At 34.4% G+C, this 17839-nt stretch overlaps 1 protein-coding gene across 2 annotated transcripts in view; it reads right to left on the bottom strand.

The window, feature by feature from the left end:
* Nucleotides 1–2416: 2416 nt before the first annotated feature.
* Nucleotides 2417–17839, bottom strand: part of PTAR1 (protein prenyltransferase alpha subunit repeat containing 1) — a 50363-nt gene continuing 34940 nt past the window's right edge. Inside the window, exons 6-7 of one of the 2 annotated variants that reach the window (XM_012123470.5) lie at nt 14042–14346; nt 2417–11677 (exon numbers count right to left, since the gene is read on the bottom strand). In XM_012123470.5, coding sequence (XP_011978860.2) covers nt 11335–11677; nt 14042–14346 — 648 coding nt within the window. In that variant the 3' untranslated portion in view covers nt 2417–11334. The remainder of the gene's footprint in view (nt 11678–14041; nt 14347–17839) is intronic. The other variant, XM_042243365.2, reaches the window with a different exon arrangement.

Below are 17839 nucleotides of genomic sequence, written 5' to 3'. Positions count from 1 at the left end.
GAAATGGGAATTAATCTTAATTTTTAAATAAAATTAGAATCTTATATACTTCTTTATAATGGTAAGGTATGTATTATACCACTGTAGGAAAATGCCAATTTACTGAATCTCTTACTGTTGTGTATTCAAGTTGTTTCCCATTTTTCACTATAGTAAATACTACATGAAATGCTTTAATTTAAAAATTTCTTCACATGGAATAACTAACATTAAGACTTGTATGAGATCAATGTCACAAATTAGATGTGTCACGCCTTAGTGACAGACAAGAGAGAACTAGTGATTATCTTTGCTCCAGGGGCCCTTAGTAGGTGTGAGCATGTGAGTGAAAGTTGCACAGTTGTGTCCAACTCTCTGCGGCCCCATGGACTATAAAGTCCACGGAATTCTTGAGGCCAGAATATTGGAGTGAGTAGCCTTTCCCTTCTCCAGGGGATCTTCCCAACACAGGGATCGAACTCAGGTCTCCAGCTTTGCAGGCGGATTCTTTACCAACTGAGCTATGGCGGGGAGACTACAAAACTTCCTTGAAAATAAAATAAACAGGGTGTCTAATGTGGCAACAATCCCACTTATTCACTCACTTTCCAGTATCCTCTCAACAGTGTATCTAGGGAGATCACTAGCAATTTAAGAAATATTAGAATACAGAAATATGATGGAGGGCCATTTCAGCCCATTTCTCCCCAACACAGAAAGCTGACCTTGCATCAGTCACCTATAATTAATGTGAGAGGTACATGAGGAATCTAATACAAGAGATTTATATATCTTCACAGGATTTATACATATTCAGAGGATTCCAATAATGAAAGTGTAAATTCAAAAGTATTATCTGTCTGTTCATATAATTAAGGAGTGGTAAGGAAATTTCTCTTAGCAACCAGGATTATTCTAAATATCTTTCTTTGAAAGAAAAGACAATATAAAAATTATTGCTTCTATTTTCAACTTCTGCTGTAACATGGGACACATATGATAATATTGTACTTCTTATAAGAAAAAGGCTTACTATAACTTGTTAAATATAGCTGATGCCCAGTCTAGCCATTCTGGAGTTGAGTGAAAAGACAGAAGCCATGCCATTTAATTTAAAAGGGGGGGGGGGAGCACCAAAAGCAAAAAATTGAGCTTCCAGCATGAGGAAAGTGATATTGCCAAATACAGACAAATGATGAAAGGTTTATCATATTTAAAAGTTGTAACTGGCTAGTATATTATCCTGCCTCTGTTATTGTTCAAGGAGTATCCTATTAGGTGAAGCACTTTGGTAATACTAACTGTTGTCAGATTTCTTATGTAATCTGATTACTCATTGAAATTAAGACTGTCTTTAGTAAACTACTTCCCTTCCCTAGGATATCAAATCAAAAACAATACTGTGGGCTAAACATTGTTCATGGTACTTGACCCAATGCACAATAAATTCTGTATCTTGCTGTGTGTGCTTAGTTGCTAAGTCATGTCCGACTCTGTGACTCCATGGCCTGTAGCCCACCAGGCTCCTCTGTCTATGGAATTCTCTAGGCAAGAATACTGGAGTGGGTTGCCATTCCCTTCTCTAGGAGATCTTACCAACTAGGGATTGAACTCACTTCCCCTGCGTTGCAGGCAGATACTTTACCACCTGAGCCACCAGGTAAGCCTATATCTGTATCTATCTATATCCTATTTACAACCAAAAACAGATGTAGACAATAGTAGTCCATTATTTAAAATATAATCCTTAGTAGTCATGGGACAAAGTAACAAAGGCCTTTTCCCACAAAACATCCTTTTGAAACATATATATATATACATTTTGGTCACACACACGTAGCATGTGGGATCTTAGTTTCTTAATCAGGGATCGAACCTGTGCCTCATGCAGTGGGAATACAGAATCTTAACCGTTGAACCATGGAGGAAGTCCATAAAATATTTAAAATTTGAGTTAAAAAAAAAGTGTCCATTTCATCAAATACTTTTTGGAGCTTACGTATGTATTATACATTTTAAGTAACTCTAAATGCTCTGTCTTATATAGAAGTGAGACTCCAGATTAAGAAAACATGGGATGCACCACTGAAATAATCAAGTAATTCCCTGTTCTATACCTTTATTTGAAATATATAGGAAGAAGTATATCTAGTCATACTGATGATTTCGTTAAGTCGACTATTCATTATCAATGCAGTCTAGAGACAATTGTGACAATTTCTCTCATTTGTTTTTGGCGTTTTGTTTTAATGTTCTAGACACAAATGATATTTTAAAACTCTGTTTACAAATGTAATCAGATCATTGGTTTCACACAGACAACCGCTCACACCTCCACCCAACTATCACGATCACAGCAATTAAATAAGACAGGCTGGGGGACTGAAGTTGAATTTTAAAACACTACAAGTAAAAATAAAGTCATACTTAACACTCATTTTAGGAGATGAAAGTTTACTTTAAAATTGCAAACATTTAGCAAAGATAAGACATAAATGCTATTTTCCATATTCTACAGAAATATAATTTATAGCTGGCTTGGTACATGGTCACATGATAAAAACAAATCTAATGGGAAAAAAAAGAATGGTTTCATTCTACTTTTCTTCAGCTTATTACAATTTAATAAGTGTACCAATAAGTACTGGAGGACAGCTGCATGGGAAGATTAGAATCCTAGGGCTATTTGCTAAATACACATTATTGTATTATAATGATAAGAATAAAATAGGTACAGATATACAATTAACATGCATTTTAAGCTATTATTTTGAAGAAACAGGACAGAATTTAGTGAACATTTTGAAAAATGTATTATTAATAATGTGTGGTTATAATCAGTATATCATGGTATTTTACAAGGCATGGAATAACTTCCTCAAATAATGCTTGGCAAAATGAAACAGGTTGAGCCAACTTCTAAAGAAAATTTAAAACGAAGGCAAAAAAAAAACAAGTGGATAATTCTGTTCGATTCTAAGTATAATAGATAATTTTTAAAGTACCATAATTTCATGCCTACCTCAGCATCTCTAATTTAAAATAAAGCCATACTTTGTACTCTATGAATCTGCTTTGTCCAATAGAGCAGCCCCCAGCAATAAGCGGCTTTTTGAGCATTTGAAATGTAGCTAGTCAGAACTGAGATGCCTTGAGTGCAAAATACACGCTGAATTTTAAGGACTTTCTATGGGAAAAAAAGGTAAAACACCTCAATTCTGTATATAGGTTACACATGTAAAAGATAATATTTTTAATATATTGGGTTAATTAAAATATATTATTAAAGCTAATTTAGGTATTTCTTTTTTTAATGTGGCTACTAGCTTTAAAATTTTAAATTACGTTATGTAGCTTACATTTGCTTTTACTGGACAGCACTGATACAGAAAAACTATAGTCATTATATCAGCCTTAGAATTTAGCATCACTCAAAGCACTCTGGACTACTAGCTCACAGAACACCATAAGCACACACTGTAAATACATTATTTCATTTTATCCCTCTGCAAGGTACACGTTTTAAGTGTAAAAAGAATTCACAAAATATTTAATCCTTAAAAAACATTAACTAGAATATGGTAAATGCCAAATGAAATTCAATGCTGACTGTAATACTGGGGGAAAATAGTTTAAGAAAAACAGCAGTGCAATCAGAGTGAAGACAACTATTATCTTCAGTAACATAAGTTAGTCAAACTTATCTTTAACACCCAGGATCTAACCTTGCACCACAGATCATACATGTAACTGTCCCATTTAATTATAACCTACATTGTTCATTTAATCTTAACACTGACTGCAACTTAATTACTCCATTTTCTGGAAAGTCTTTAAGCATGCAAAATTAACAGACCTCGTGAATTCTAATAGAATATCGTGTCTGAGAACTATACTTTAAAGTCCCTCAGTTTTAGAGTAAGCAATTGCCTAGTGTCCAAGAGACTTGAGGTGAAAAAAAATTTTTTAGAAGCTATGAAGAAAAAATAAGATCACTGATCTTTCAGCATTTTCCTTTTTTTAGTTTCTTTGTAGCAGGGTGTATAAATATTTGGTGTATTTGTAATACCTCGTCTTTTATTTTTTCCAATTCAAAAACAAGTTAACCTAGCACATACTCCATATATACACCATTATTCTCCTAGGAACAACAAACGCCAATATATAATGCCGACAGCGGTCACCTCAGTCAGAAGCCAGTGTTAGGCATGCATCGGCAATCTCTTCAGGAGGCACTGCCTAACTGTGCCTGTGCTGCATACTCCGCTTGTCACATCTCAGGTTGGAATGCTTGTTTTTAAATTGTTTACATCTGTTTGAATTAGGTAAACTGTCAAAAATGCTCTGAAAGTCACAAATTAACAGGCTCAAATGACTAGATTATTCATACAAATTTCTTCCTCATTTTGCTATGACTACTTTTAAGTTAACTACTTGGTTACTGGAAAGTAACCAAGACTTAGGGAGAAGTAAACAGAACTTATACCAGAAAAGAGATTCCCAGGTGGTGCGTGCCAATACAGGAGACAAAGAAACGTGGGTTTGATCCCTGGGTCAGGAAGATCCCCTGGAGTAGGAAATGGCCACCCACTCCAGTATTCTTGCCTGGGATATCCCATGAACAGAGAAGCCTGGTGGGCTACAGTCCCATGGGGTTGCAGAGTCAGACACAACTGAGCATGCACGCACAGAGAGATACTAGAAAATACTAGATAGACCAACACAGAATCTGACAGAAGACTACAGCAATTCTCTCTAGAGTTCGGCAGCCTATTAAGACATTTAATCACATTCATGAATGTGTCTTGCACAGTTACTTAAACTTTTCATATCTATCTTCAGACCATTTCTACATAAACAATTAAATTTTTATTACATGTTAACTAATTCCAACCTAAATAAGCCTAATTCATGTCAAATGAGAAAAATTTCCAGTTTCAAACATATATTACTATAAAAATATACTCTTCAATGAAAAGATGACAACAGTCTCCTTTCTGAAAGCTGTTACACTGATGTTAGATCAACAATCCACCAAGTATTTATTGAGCACCTACTATGACTGCATTCAGCCTATACTCGTTCTTTAATAAGAAAACAATCTGCTCCAAATGCAAGATGACATTTGTGAAGACAGGATAAAGTATTAGCATTTCTAACAGACTGCTGTATGAATCAATATCTGAACGTGTGAAACTGTTCATCCCTACGACATTGAAAAATCTCAAATTTATTATTGATTGCTTTATAAAGATAAACATTTGAAGTATGCTGCATAGTACCTTGAGGAAAGTGACTGCCATACATAAAATTAAGGCTGATTCCCTATAGGTATGGAAGAAGAGTCAAAATGTCATGGTTCATAAGCAACCAAAGACTTACTATGAACAGTTTACACCAATATCTGGTTAATTCAAGCAAATGGGCACTTGTGTTAGGTTTCCAATTTTGCTCGACAGGGGCTGGTGTAATAAAGAAAACTGCTTTTAAACAGGAGCACTTCAAACAAGTATGAAAATAAAAGTCCTTTGGATAAAATTCTTTGTAAAACTACTATATAAGATGAAATTCCAAATCTCATTTAAACATATATACATATATATATGTGAATACACACACATATGTATGCCTTAAAAGTATCTAAATTTCACTTACAATGTTATACAGCTGTATATCATTGCTGTGTATGTTTGAACCTGATTATGTATCTTGAACACAATACTGTGTTTCTCCTGAAGCTAAGAATATGGACAATAATAAGATAAACAAGCTAGTTTTAACTTTCTAGCCTTTAACAATCCTGACCCGTTGAGTTCCTACAAGGTGCAAGGCATTATGCAACGTATTGAACATGTATACGAGGCCTCCACACAAAACATTCTCTCAGGGAAACTGAAGTTTTAAGAAGCAAAAGAGTTATCAGTTTGAAAACCAAAAGTAATCATTTTTCCAAAAGGATTTCCAAAAACTGAGACTTATACCAACTAAAACACCCCTACCTCTGCTAAACATGGAAAATAATACAATACAAAAGTCATTTCTGTAGAAGACATGTGTAAGAGAACACTCATAATAGCGCCATAGGGACTGAAGCAGTGAGATGAACAAGGAGGCAGTCACCGAGTGTCTATGAGCTACTGCACTGGTAGGAGTTTATAAAAAATACTATCTACACTACAACTTTTAAGAGCTAGTAATATATTAGCATATTTTCACTTTTTTTTGCCACTGAATATAAAGTTTTGTCCTAAATTTACTAAATTTTCTACACCCTGAGGAATAATAACAGATTAATAAAAGAAGTGCCAGGGTTAAGCTTTGTGGGCCATATTATTGTGCAGAAAGCACAAACTATATATTAGATAATATGCTTGGAAGCACAAGATTTCATCAACAGAGTAAGCTACTGCTATTTTTTTCTTCTTTTTTTTTTAAGTAAACAGTTTGGTTTTATAGTGTTAACATGGCCTGGTGAGAATACAGAAGTCAAAGTTGGGAGCCTAAGGTCCCTAATCCCCAGATCCACAACTGACACAATAGTTTTCTGTTTCCACCATAAACATGACCTTTTGCTGTCCTTTAGGAATATATATTCAACAGTTCTCTGAAAAGCACTTTGGAATCTTAAATATAATTAACAGTTATTTGCTATCTGGAAATATGGAATTCTGATCCTTCCTCTCTTCATACCCAAATACATAAAAAGCCACATTTTAAATTTCATCTCATTATTTACTTCTGTTCCTCCAATATTTGAAAAGATTAAACTTCCATTTTTTTCCCCCTCTCAACTATCATCCATAAGCCTGAATCTGGGAAGGAGTTCTTAAAAGACCTTAAAATGAGGCAAAGGTTTCACTTAGGACAACCATATGGCATTTCTGTTAGGACAGAGAGCCACTGTTTCCCTTTAAACATGGGCTGCACAGTTTTCAGGCTGATCTTTAGTTATGAATATGCCATCCTCCAAACATGATGCCTCCAACCCCAAAAAAGTTAGCTGTTACTGAGAAAGAACTAATTCTTCTTGGTAGGGTGCTTGAAAATGCAAACCAAAGCATCCTTCTTGCTCATATCAGTAACTCACTTAAGGATAGTATATTCCACTACACCATGCCTAGCAGTTGGAATAAATAAAATAACTAATCAATCAACTGTTTAATAAAATTTTCACCCTTTGATTTTTACCTAAAGGTTAATTAAACTTAAACATAATCTTGCTTCAGCAAAAAGTAAGAAAGGCACTCAAATAAACACAGTATGCACAGTTATTTTTTAAAAGATACTATGTGACGGTAAATGGAATTCTCAGGGTTGACTTTTCCTGCTCACTGCCTTCAAAACACTGAACTTGCCTAAGCTTTCCTCTGCTTTCATGTACTTCTCTAATGAACAGGAGCACATCACAGAGTATACCCAAGCACAGGAGGGCGGCAGCATGTAAAGTGCTAGGGTCTATATAGCTCTATTTGAGAAATTTATTTAGAAGACAAAAAGTTCAGCTGTTATAATGCTGTTCAAATTTTCTAGCATACTTTAAATATTTTAAAGTTTTAAAATGTAATTTTCTAGTAAGAAAATAATTAAGCTTACAAAAGCTTTTTGCAAAAAAAAAAAAGTGTTTTCTAACTTCCTTTGATAAACTAAATCTTTAGCATCTTCTGTAATAAAGGGGAACTAAGGTAGAAATTAGATTGTTGCATAGCAAGTGGTAGCATTCTTAATTTATATTTAGCCCTCATGTCCGATATCATCTTGTGCTATTAAGAGAAAAATACTAGACTGACAATTTGTTCTCAAAAATATTAAGTTTTACACACACATACATGCATATATCTAGACAATCATAAACTCACATGACCTGAATATATCTAAATGATAGTGTATCACCATATATATGCGTGATACAAAAAAGCCACATAAAAATCCAAGAACTTCTGTTGACATGTCTTGTGTTACTAAGTCCTTATCTGAAGACTTAAGTGGCTTTGTGTGACATCTTGTATATTTAATCTGATAAATAATGAAGCCTTGAATTTAAATTAGAATTGTACCACTGGAATAAGAAATATGACTCAAAGTCTGGGCCCAGAGATAAAATGCTAAAACACAGAAAAGAAAAAGGGGACACTAAAAGGTATCAAATCCTGAAGTTTAAAAAAAATGACTCACAGGTTTAAGAAATATCAAAAAAGTTCAAGTTGTGGAGGGGAAAAGGAGATGCATAAAACGACTACTTATGCAGAGATACAGATCAACAAATCTTTGAAATCAGTTTCTTCAGATACTCCAAAAGTGGCTCTGGCTCTATGGGCAAGATCTGTCCTCCAACATTATAAATGAATAGAAAGTAGTGTTCTTAATGAAAATGGTCTTCATTCTTCTACGAATTTTTAATATATATTAAAGTACAGTTAATTGATATTATACAGCTGCATTTCTTGGCTGGGATTTAACAAGCATAAACAAAGTAGTTTAATGAAGAAAAAAATCTAAATTAACTTATTCTATATGCAATAGCTGCTCCTAAGTATCATGAAGGCAGAATACATCATTCATTGACAATTCAGTGCTCTACTCCATCAATTTCTCAATCATAACTCACTCTACGCATCCTTCATGATTAATTTTCCCATCTTCAGTTAATCATTCATAAATTTAATAAATATTTAATAAGTCCTTACAATATGCAAGGCAGACAGAATCTGGGAACACATTACCAAAATAGGTACACTTAAAAAAGTAAAAGATTGGGGAGGAGTGATTGTACAGATATTGTATCTGTAAGATATTTACAGATCTTATTGCTTTTTTTTTAACTTGTCAGTAGTATTCTTGACCCAGGATGGTCTACAATTCTTCCAGTGAAAGTTGGATGAAATGTGTAGTAATCTAAATCATCTTTTAACAGTGACATATTTATCGAAAAGTAAGTGAAGACTAATGAGTCTCTAAAAATAGACACATCCTTTCCACAGCATGAGCTCATTCAGTCCAAGAGATATTATCATACTACAGCTAGTGAGTTGGATGTCAACCACTCAGAGTAAAGCACACAACTATAAAGGGCAATATTATGTTTTTCTGTGAATGAACACTAGAAAACTACAAATTTTAGAAATAAAGTAGCACACAAGAGTCAGATACAAACTGTATCCTTTGGATATTTGTATTTTTACTTGGTACTTAAAATTCCTTCTATTAGGAAGATAGGAGACCAAGGTATATTAAAGGACTGCATGGCTTTGTGCAGGGGTGAGTTAAGAGACTTAAAACACAAGAAGACAGTTAACATCAAAGAAGGGCAAGAATCTTTGTGAAAGATATAAAAAAGTGTGGAATATTATAAAATTTAGCTGATGTTTCACAGGAGATTGTCTAAACTCATGTCTTGACACTCTCACACTCACACATCAAAGCATAACAAGCCCTATTAGTCGGGATACTTAAAATGATCCTTGGAAGAAAAGTAACAGTGAGGCCAAAATCTGGCAACATACATTAGTGAAACTGACTGGATCTCCATGTCATCTGTGTGTAGTTTACCCCTCAAGCCCTGCAGCTGCTAAAAATCATAAAGTAATAGTTTCATCCAGAGGTCTAGGTAGACCTTGAGGTATTTGATTCAAAATATGCTTTGTACATAAAAGGTTATAAAATTATGCTCATAATGCCAATCATTTTCTCACCTAAATACTACAAAAAGTTATAAAAGGGTAATTTTTGCCCTAGGAGAGAAGAGCAGCTTCTGTCTACAAGTACCAGCCTAGACAAGCTTTTTGGTATTCTTAAGTCTCACTTGATAGTTTGCCACTCAACAAAATCATGACACACAAGTAAAGGACCTATTCTTTTCCCTTAAGGCAATGTTCCTCACTCAAGTCTGGAGTCTCCGTAACAGTGAGATAGGAGAGGTCTGCTTTTCCCTACATGTCTTCTTACCCTACAGGTAGCCTAGCACAAAAAGAGGAAAACAGGCAAAGCATAGTGGTCACACTGTTTCAGCCACTACTACATTTTATACACACAGGATAACAGCATCATTAGGGTAACTTCTAGGGGGGCAATTTATATTCATGTTTCGTGTGTGTTTAACGGGGTATGGAATTAACTGGAAACACATAGGAGAATATCTTTAGTTTACATCCATGAAATATAATAGACAAGGAAAAATATACAAAAATGAAGATGACCAAAAAAAACCATGGATGGGGAAAATAAAGAGAAAGGTGTGTGGAAAGAAGAAATGCAAAGCACTGCTTCATATCAAGAAATCAGATAAAACCCGGTGCTTTCACCGCATCTGTCTCACCTATCTGAAAAATGCAGCCCTTATTATTGAAAAGGTAAGATGGATACTTTGGTACCTCATCCCTGATAAATTCAGTATCAAAGTTTCTAAATTGTTTTATTTTTTAAAATAAAGACTGAAGAACTAACCTTCAAAACTATTCTTTCCCCCTGGCTTTTGCCAGCAAACTTAATAATCCCTTCATAAAAATTTTGTAGTTTATCCAGTGTTTCCTTAGTAACTTAAAAACTTTACAAAGTAAGGTTTTTAATGGATACATTTCTATGCATAAGCCTGCCATATTGCATGGTGAATTTGGAGGAAAATTAGTAATAACTAAAAATGGCATTCTAGGGTTTTTAAAATTGATTTTAATTGATTGAGGTAAAAAAACTTATCAAAGCTAGTAGTAAAAATAAGTTTCCACTACAATTGCATAAACTCATAAAATTAGTTTTTTAAAAAATAATTAGTTTAAAAATGGATTATATTAGAACTACGTTGTTCATATAAATTCCAATACTTCTGACTTTGGTTACATTGGCCTATGACTTGAGTATAACATGCAAGTGAAAGAGAAACGGTGTTTATTTTAACAAATTCATCTATCTGACCATCCTGATTCTCAAAACTGCAATTAGATCGAGTAATTCTGAATTTGTATTGTTCTTAAGCTAAACTACAGCATAACTTTTTGATTACCAAAAAAAAAAGAAAAGCCTATACAGCAACTGCACTGAGGTGGGCTGAGGTGTGTGTGAACCAATCTGGAGAATCAAATGAGCAAAGTCTCAAAGATAGGAACACACAGGATGAGAAGGTAAAAAGAAAAAAGTTAAGACTCACTGTTTAGCAAGAAGGAACTACACAATTATTTTCTCGCCAAAGGAATGCCAGTTCTTAACAAAATAAATAAGACGAAAGATTTACTAGGGACTTTTAGCCTAAAGATGAAGAACACATAGTTAGCCAATAGTAGCAAACAGTTCATGCAACTATGTAAATAAGAAAGAAAAGCGATATTGCACTAAAGAGGGGAAATTTGCAGGACTAATTCACCTCTTTCATTGACTCAATGTAACTAGCCATTTTCTGTATGCATTGGCAAACCTGGCCTGCTCCACGTTCCGACAGGTGGACAGTACTTGATCGATGAACCTGTGCTCCATTTCCAGGCCCAGGGAGTCTGGAGCTGGGGTCCGCTTCAGGCGTTTGATTTCCTGGGAATAGCCTTGCTTGCTAAAGTCACTGAGTCCATCCACCTCCATCGCCTGAGATGTGTGGGGGCCTGCTGGGATGCCGTGCAAGTCATTCAAAGCTCCCCCAGGACTGTCGGCAGGTGACAACTGGATCACGCTGTGAGGAAACCTACCATTTAAGTGATGCTGAAGGTAGAAAACATGCCGCCTGTGAAAGAGGAGGAGGAGGAATAGAACAGAAAAAGAAAAACCACATCACAAAGTCAAGCTTTTCAGAAAAAAACAGAAAAGTAAGTTGACAATTTCAAAACACACAGTATTCAGTCTCACTGCCTTCGGTAACCCAGAGATATCAGGGGGAAGGAGAATAGTTAAGATGTAGTCTCTGGTATTTGGACAGAGCTTCACAAGTCCAGACTACTGGTTTGTTGAAATACTACCCCAAAGATTTTTAAAAAAACATTGACTGAGATGATGACAATCACTTGGTGCTATTACTCTCTGTAACTATAATATGAAACCAGAAATGGGTTTTTGCCCAATCTCTGCTATAAATTAAATATAAAACAAAACCAAAAATTAACCTCATTGACAGCCTAAAAGACAAGTGATTTTCAGCAACAAGAGGATTAAATAGCTCCTCTAAAGGATTAGTTTATGGCCTCTACCCAATACTTTAATAAGAACAGAACTGCTGCAACTAGACTTACTATCTTAGAAACCCTCTAAATTTCCCCCTAATCCAGCATTACAGTCTCACTAAACATCCACATGTGCTAGAATGTGCTGGGCTCTGTGAAAAGTATGTTAAAACACACAGTTCCTGTTTTTCCTCTAAGGAGAGTTTTCCTGCTTTTAGAATCATCTGTAGTTACTTGTTAAAAACAAAGATCCATATGCCTAATTTCCAAGAAGTGACAAAATGGGGTCCACATCTTTGTACAAAATAAGGTAAACTACATAGATTTTAGGTTGTTATATCTCATCATTTATATTAACAATTCTAAGCCTTTAAAAGAGAATTCTCTTCATTTTCCTAGCTTATTCTGGAACAGACAAAAGAGCATACAAAAGAGCATATAACATACTCATTTTATAGATAAATCTTAAAGGACAGAGAAGCAGCTTAAGGGCACTGAATCAGTAGAAAACTGGTCTGTATGATATATAGGTCTTCCCAACTGTCTCTTCTCCCCATTCCAAACTCCCATTAATCTTATGAACAAAGAAAGTTTCTGCTCTAACAACCTAGCTATCTTCCAAAAACAAATATAATTTTTAATATTCTCTGAGCCTAGCTATTAATGTGTCTAAATATGAAACAGCAGCAAAAGGCTAACACCAAAACATGCAAGTCAAGATCTATCTCCTCTTCTAAAAATGTGGAATAAGACTGTCTTGTTTTGAAGAGAAGAAGACAATTTTGTATTTATGAAGGTGCCAAAGAGGGGAGATTGTCTTTCATCTTCTAATATATCTTCCAAATATATTTAGTCTGGAAAAAGGGAACAAATTTCAATTAACTTAAAAAAAAAAACAACACAATTATTTAAAATGCCTACCTCTTGCCTAACACAGGCAAGTCATTTGTCTATAAGCATAATCTTGTAACTTGAAGTAAAATCTGTATATTTAATGCCAGAGATGTCTCCAACTAAATGATAATCCAAAATAAACCAATCAGGGGATTTCCATACTTGGATTTCATTTCAACATGAGAAGTACTGTCAGAGGTACTTAAAGCTCAAGTTATGAGGTTGCTCACCCTCATTCACACCTTCATAATAATCCTGAATAGTAAAATTAAACAAATATTAATAAAATATATTTTATTTTACCTTAAAAAATAAAAAAATGTCAAGAGATTATACTCAAAGTACATTAATCTGCAGGCCATCATGGTTGGGAAGAACAGTAAAGCTTAACTATCTGTGTGTGCTCAGAGGTGTATGACTCTCTGAGACCCCATGGACTGTAGCCCGCCAGACTCTTCTGTTATAGAATTTTCCAGGCAAGAATACTGGAGTGGGTTTGCCATTTCCTTCTCCAGGGGGAATCTTCCAGACCCAGAGATCAAACCCACGTCTCCTGCAGTGGCAGGGAGATTCATTACCACTGAGCCATTTGGGAAGCCAAAGCTTAACTATTCGCAGGGTCTAATCATTGGTTTCAACGCTGACTATACATCAAATTTACCTGTTAGGGTTTTTTATTTTTTTAAAAGACAGATGGCAGCACTCTATCGCAGACGTGTTAAGTATTAGGATCTCCAAAGAGGGAGTCCAGAAACGTTTTTTAGTTTGGAAGTAACACATGTTGTTCTGTTGCACAATCAAGGATGAACACCACCATCTTGAGCCATTGGCAAAGATCTGTGTGAAGAAGTTCATGCTCATGAAGACTGTGAGGAGGAGGCTATGGTAACACAAACTCCTCTGAATCACTCAGGCAAAGTTCCACAGTCAAATTACCGTTATTTACCCAAGGAGGCTCAAGTCAGATGTAAGACCTTCTGTAGCTCTCATAAGGACACACAGAGTTTCATGCAGGAAATACATCTTCCTTCTCTTACCTATGACACCAAAGGGTTTCATGTCCTGGGTAGGCATCAATAAGATCAGTGCTGAATTCAACTTCTTCTTCTAGAAGATGGGGAAGATTTATCCTTGATTCCTCTGCTGAAGCCACTGCTTCTTCATCTTTCGGGAGAACTACGGTTGATTCACTTCTCAAAGGACTTTGCTCCAATACAGAACCGTCAGTCACAGTTTGGGTAATCAAAGACTTTAATAAAAATTGGCGGTAGTGAAATCCACTGTGGTCTGAAACATGCATGGATGCCCAGTGTTTAGTAGAAGACAGTTCATCAAGAAGAATCTTGTAGGAAGGAAAAAGGGAAGTGAAATGAGGAATTGCTAAAGGTTTTCCTTTCTCTGTTAATGCTTTGAATTTCTTTCATTCATTCCTTGTTTTGATAATGCCATTCCTACCAATATTTTGTACATAACACCCAACACAGTGTTGTTCCTTATAAATACTCATGTTCCATTTCTTTTAGAAAATAATAATTTTTTTAATACTACAGAATTTAAGGAACTTTCTAATTGGCATATACATAGAACAGCCAGACTCTAAAATAAGGAAAGACACTGGGTATTCACTTTTAATTTAATGCTTATACTGAAGGGAAAATATAAATTCAGAGGTCACTTTGATGGAAACTTTTTTTTGCATTTAATGAATCTGTACTGTATCTAACTCTTTGTTCAACAATAGACTCAGTATAATTATTTATTTGGCACTATTAAGTGTCATCAGGGCAGAAACCATGTCTATTTCATTCACTACTTAATTCTAAGGGCTTAGTACAAAAACATGATGCATGAATAACGGGAATTTTCAAGTGCTCATGACTTTCACTATTTGTCTCAAACTTATCACCAATGATAAGTGACTTTTTAAAATAGGTAAGACAAAATTCAGCAGTGAATTGTTTAAATCTGCAAACTAAAGAATTTCAAATGGAGATTAAAAAGAAAAGCATTCATGAAAAAATAAATTATTTGGCAGTGTCTCAGACAGGTTAGCAAACAAATGAGTTTTGATCAGAAAAAGGTGTACTGAGGGCCTACTACATCTGTCAGAGAGAGGATTTTCAGACCAGCTAAGGAAAAATAACATGTACTTATCAATAGTGAACCGTATAGACCACACAATGCCAAGAAAGCTCTTTTGCCTGCTCTTCAGGGAGCTCAGGCAAATGCCTTCTCCTTAAGCAAGATCCCTCTCTACTTTTCATAGAGAAAACTATAAGTCTTCCCTCTTCTCAGCCTCCATAGTTCTTGTGTGTTCCATCATAATATTATAGAAATTCCTGTATACCTTTTCATCCCCACTAAATTATACAAGTTTTTTAAGATACTTACTAATTTCTAATTAATGTTCCCATCACCCTATACCCTATATATAAATGTTTAATGAATGAATGAACAATTTAATAAACAAAGTGACTGGTAAAGAGGGATATGATTACTCCCAGCTAGGATGGTCAAGTTTTATCTTTAAATTATAATGAGTTAATTCACAGCCACATAAATTTATTTCAGAGGCTACTGCTAGTGAGTCTCTGAGAAATGGAAAACAAGATTATTTGATTTAAAAGGTAGGCAAAATAAACCCACCAGATAAACTTCTACCTGCAAAACGAAAACTAATCCAGTTTTTTTTTTTTTAAGAATTATATTTTTGAAGAATTAACCTGCAGGAAATTCAGGCTATAATACAGCAGCATTTTAATTATGGTACAGCTTCTTACTATGCATTGAAAAGAACAGAAAACTTGTTTAAAGTGAATTTATATAATGTAAAAAACATTTAGATTATTTCTACTATATATTTTTCTACATGCAAAAATTAAAAATTCATTGTAATTTTAAGGGAACAATAGCATATATTTAAAAGGTTTTCAACAAAACTAATTCAATTCCTAAAAACTCTTTTCTGAGACTATTTAAGAGAAAAATTCACTATATTCTTTTCCCTAAGATATAAAATGCCTACTAACTAAAGAAGAAATCGTTTAACAGGAATTTCATGGTGTTTTCTTAGTAGAATAAAAGGCAGTGATTTTTAAAAAAAGACAGCAATTATTTTTAAGTGATCTTAAGGATACTGCACAAAGATATGGCTTAACTGGAAAGCACTGACAGAACAAATGATCTTTGTATAATTATTCTTTTCCAACATTCCACATAAAAATGAGTAAGTGAATAAATAAATTATAAGAAAACTATGGAAGAGGGCTATGAAACAGAAGGTAACAGGTTTAAAATGAAAGACTACTAGAAATGCTAGTTCTTATAGACACATACACCACGAGTTCATACATTTTTTAAAAAACATTTGGTTTTTCTTCTGATTATACAAGATGATCGTTACAGAAAAATGTAAAAATACAGAATATAAAGAGGCAAAAAAATCCCCACATCATTCATTATCCTACTGACCAACAATGACTACTTTTAATATTCTACCATACAACCAATCTCTCAGCTTTTTGCAATTATGCAACTGTATAATTTACTTAACACAAATTTCAGATATCTTTTATATCAAAATTTTATTTCACTTAAATTATAAATTTATTCTAATTTCATTAAGTATTATTCAACAACATAATTTTACACTTTTGCATAATACTTCATCCTAAAGATTATCACAATTTAAACCATTCCCTCATTTTGTTTCCACTTTGCGTAAGTAACACGCCTATGTATACACACATATAAATCTATGTACATGTCTTATTTTTATTTAGAAGAAATTTCTAGAAGTACACTAATTGGAACAGTGAGAAAAACTCCGTAAAGTTCTTGCTGTGTACTTCAAACTGCCCTCCTGGAAGGCTGTATAATTTATGCCCCTATTGGAAGAAGATTTTAATGTTTTATTCCTAAATTCCTCACCAGTACTTTAGTTTTAGTTAATTTAGTAAGTGGAAGTCAAAGTTAAAGTTGCTCAGTCATGTCCGACTCTTTGTGACCCCATGGACTATACAGTCCATGGAATTCTCCAGGCCAGAATACTGGAGTGGGTAGCCATTCCCTTCTCCAGGGGATCTTCTCAACCCAGGGATTGAACTCAGGTCTCCTGCACTGCAGGCGGATCCTTTACCGGCTGAGCCAACCAGGGAAACCCAGTAAGTGGAAAATCATATTTAATTTACATTTCCTTAATTATGATTAAAGCTAAATATTTTTCCTATTCACTTATCTTTCTTTTACAAACTGCCTGTTTGTCTAATCCTCTTTTATAATTTGCTCAACTTATCCTTTGTGAAAGTCATTACTGTTCTTATGGGTTTGTAAGAGATCTTTATATATTAAAGGTATTTAGTCTCTGTGTTGTAAATATTTTTCTTAATATATTACTACAATTGATTTTTTAAATTCCTTTTTTCTTCACGTTTTTATTTCACTTAAGAGTTCAGGTTGGTATGTGAGATTAAAATCTAACCATTATTTTCTAAAAACTCAATTTATTAGCATCACAAATTGAACAAAGAATCCCTTCTCCAATCACGTGAAATGCCATATTTATCATCAATGAAATTTGTACATACTGTGTACTGAAATTATTTTTAGGCTTTTATACTCTCTTTACTGTGTCTATTTTTTGAGCCATACAGCAATATGCTTATATATTTAAATGTTTATAGAAATAGACATTAAAACTGTAGTACTGGCTCAAAATATAGAAACATATAGCAATATCATTCTAGTACTCTTGCCTGGAAAATTCCATGGACGGAGGAGCCTGGTGGGCTGCGGTCCATGGGGTTGCTACGAGTCAGGCAGGACTGAGCGACTTT

The sequence above is a fragment of the Ovis aries genome, chromosome 2 (genome assembly GCF_016772045.2).
Source record: "Ovis aries strain OAR_USU_Benz2616 breed Rambouillet chromosome 2, ARS-UI_Ramb_v3.0, whole genome shotgun sequence".
NCBI classification, from domain to species: Eukaryota; Metazoa; Chordata; class Mammalia; order Artiodactyla; family Bovidae; genus Ovis; species Ovis aries.
Note: the sequence above shows the minus strand (reverse complement) of the source record. Positions and strands in the feature narration are given on the sequence as shown.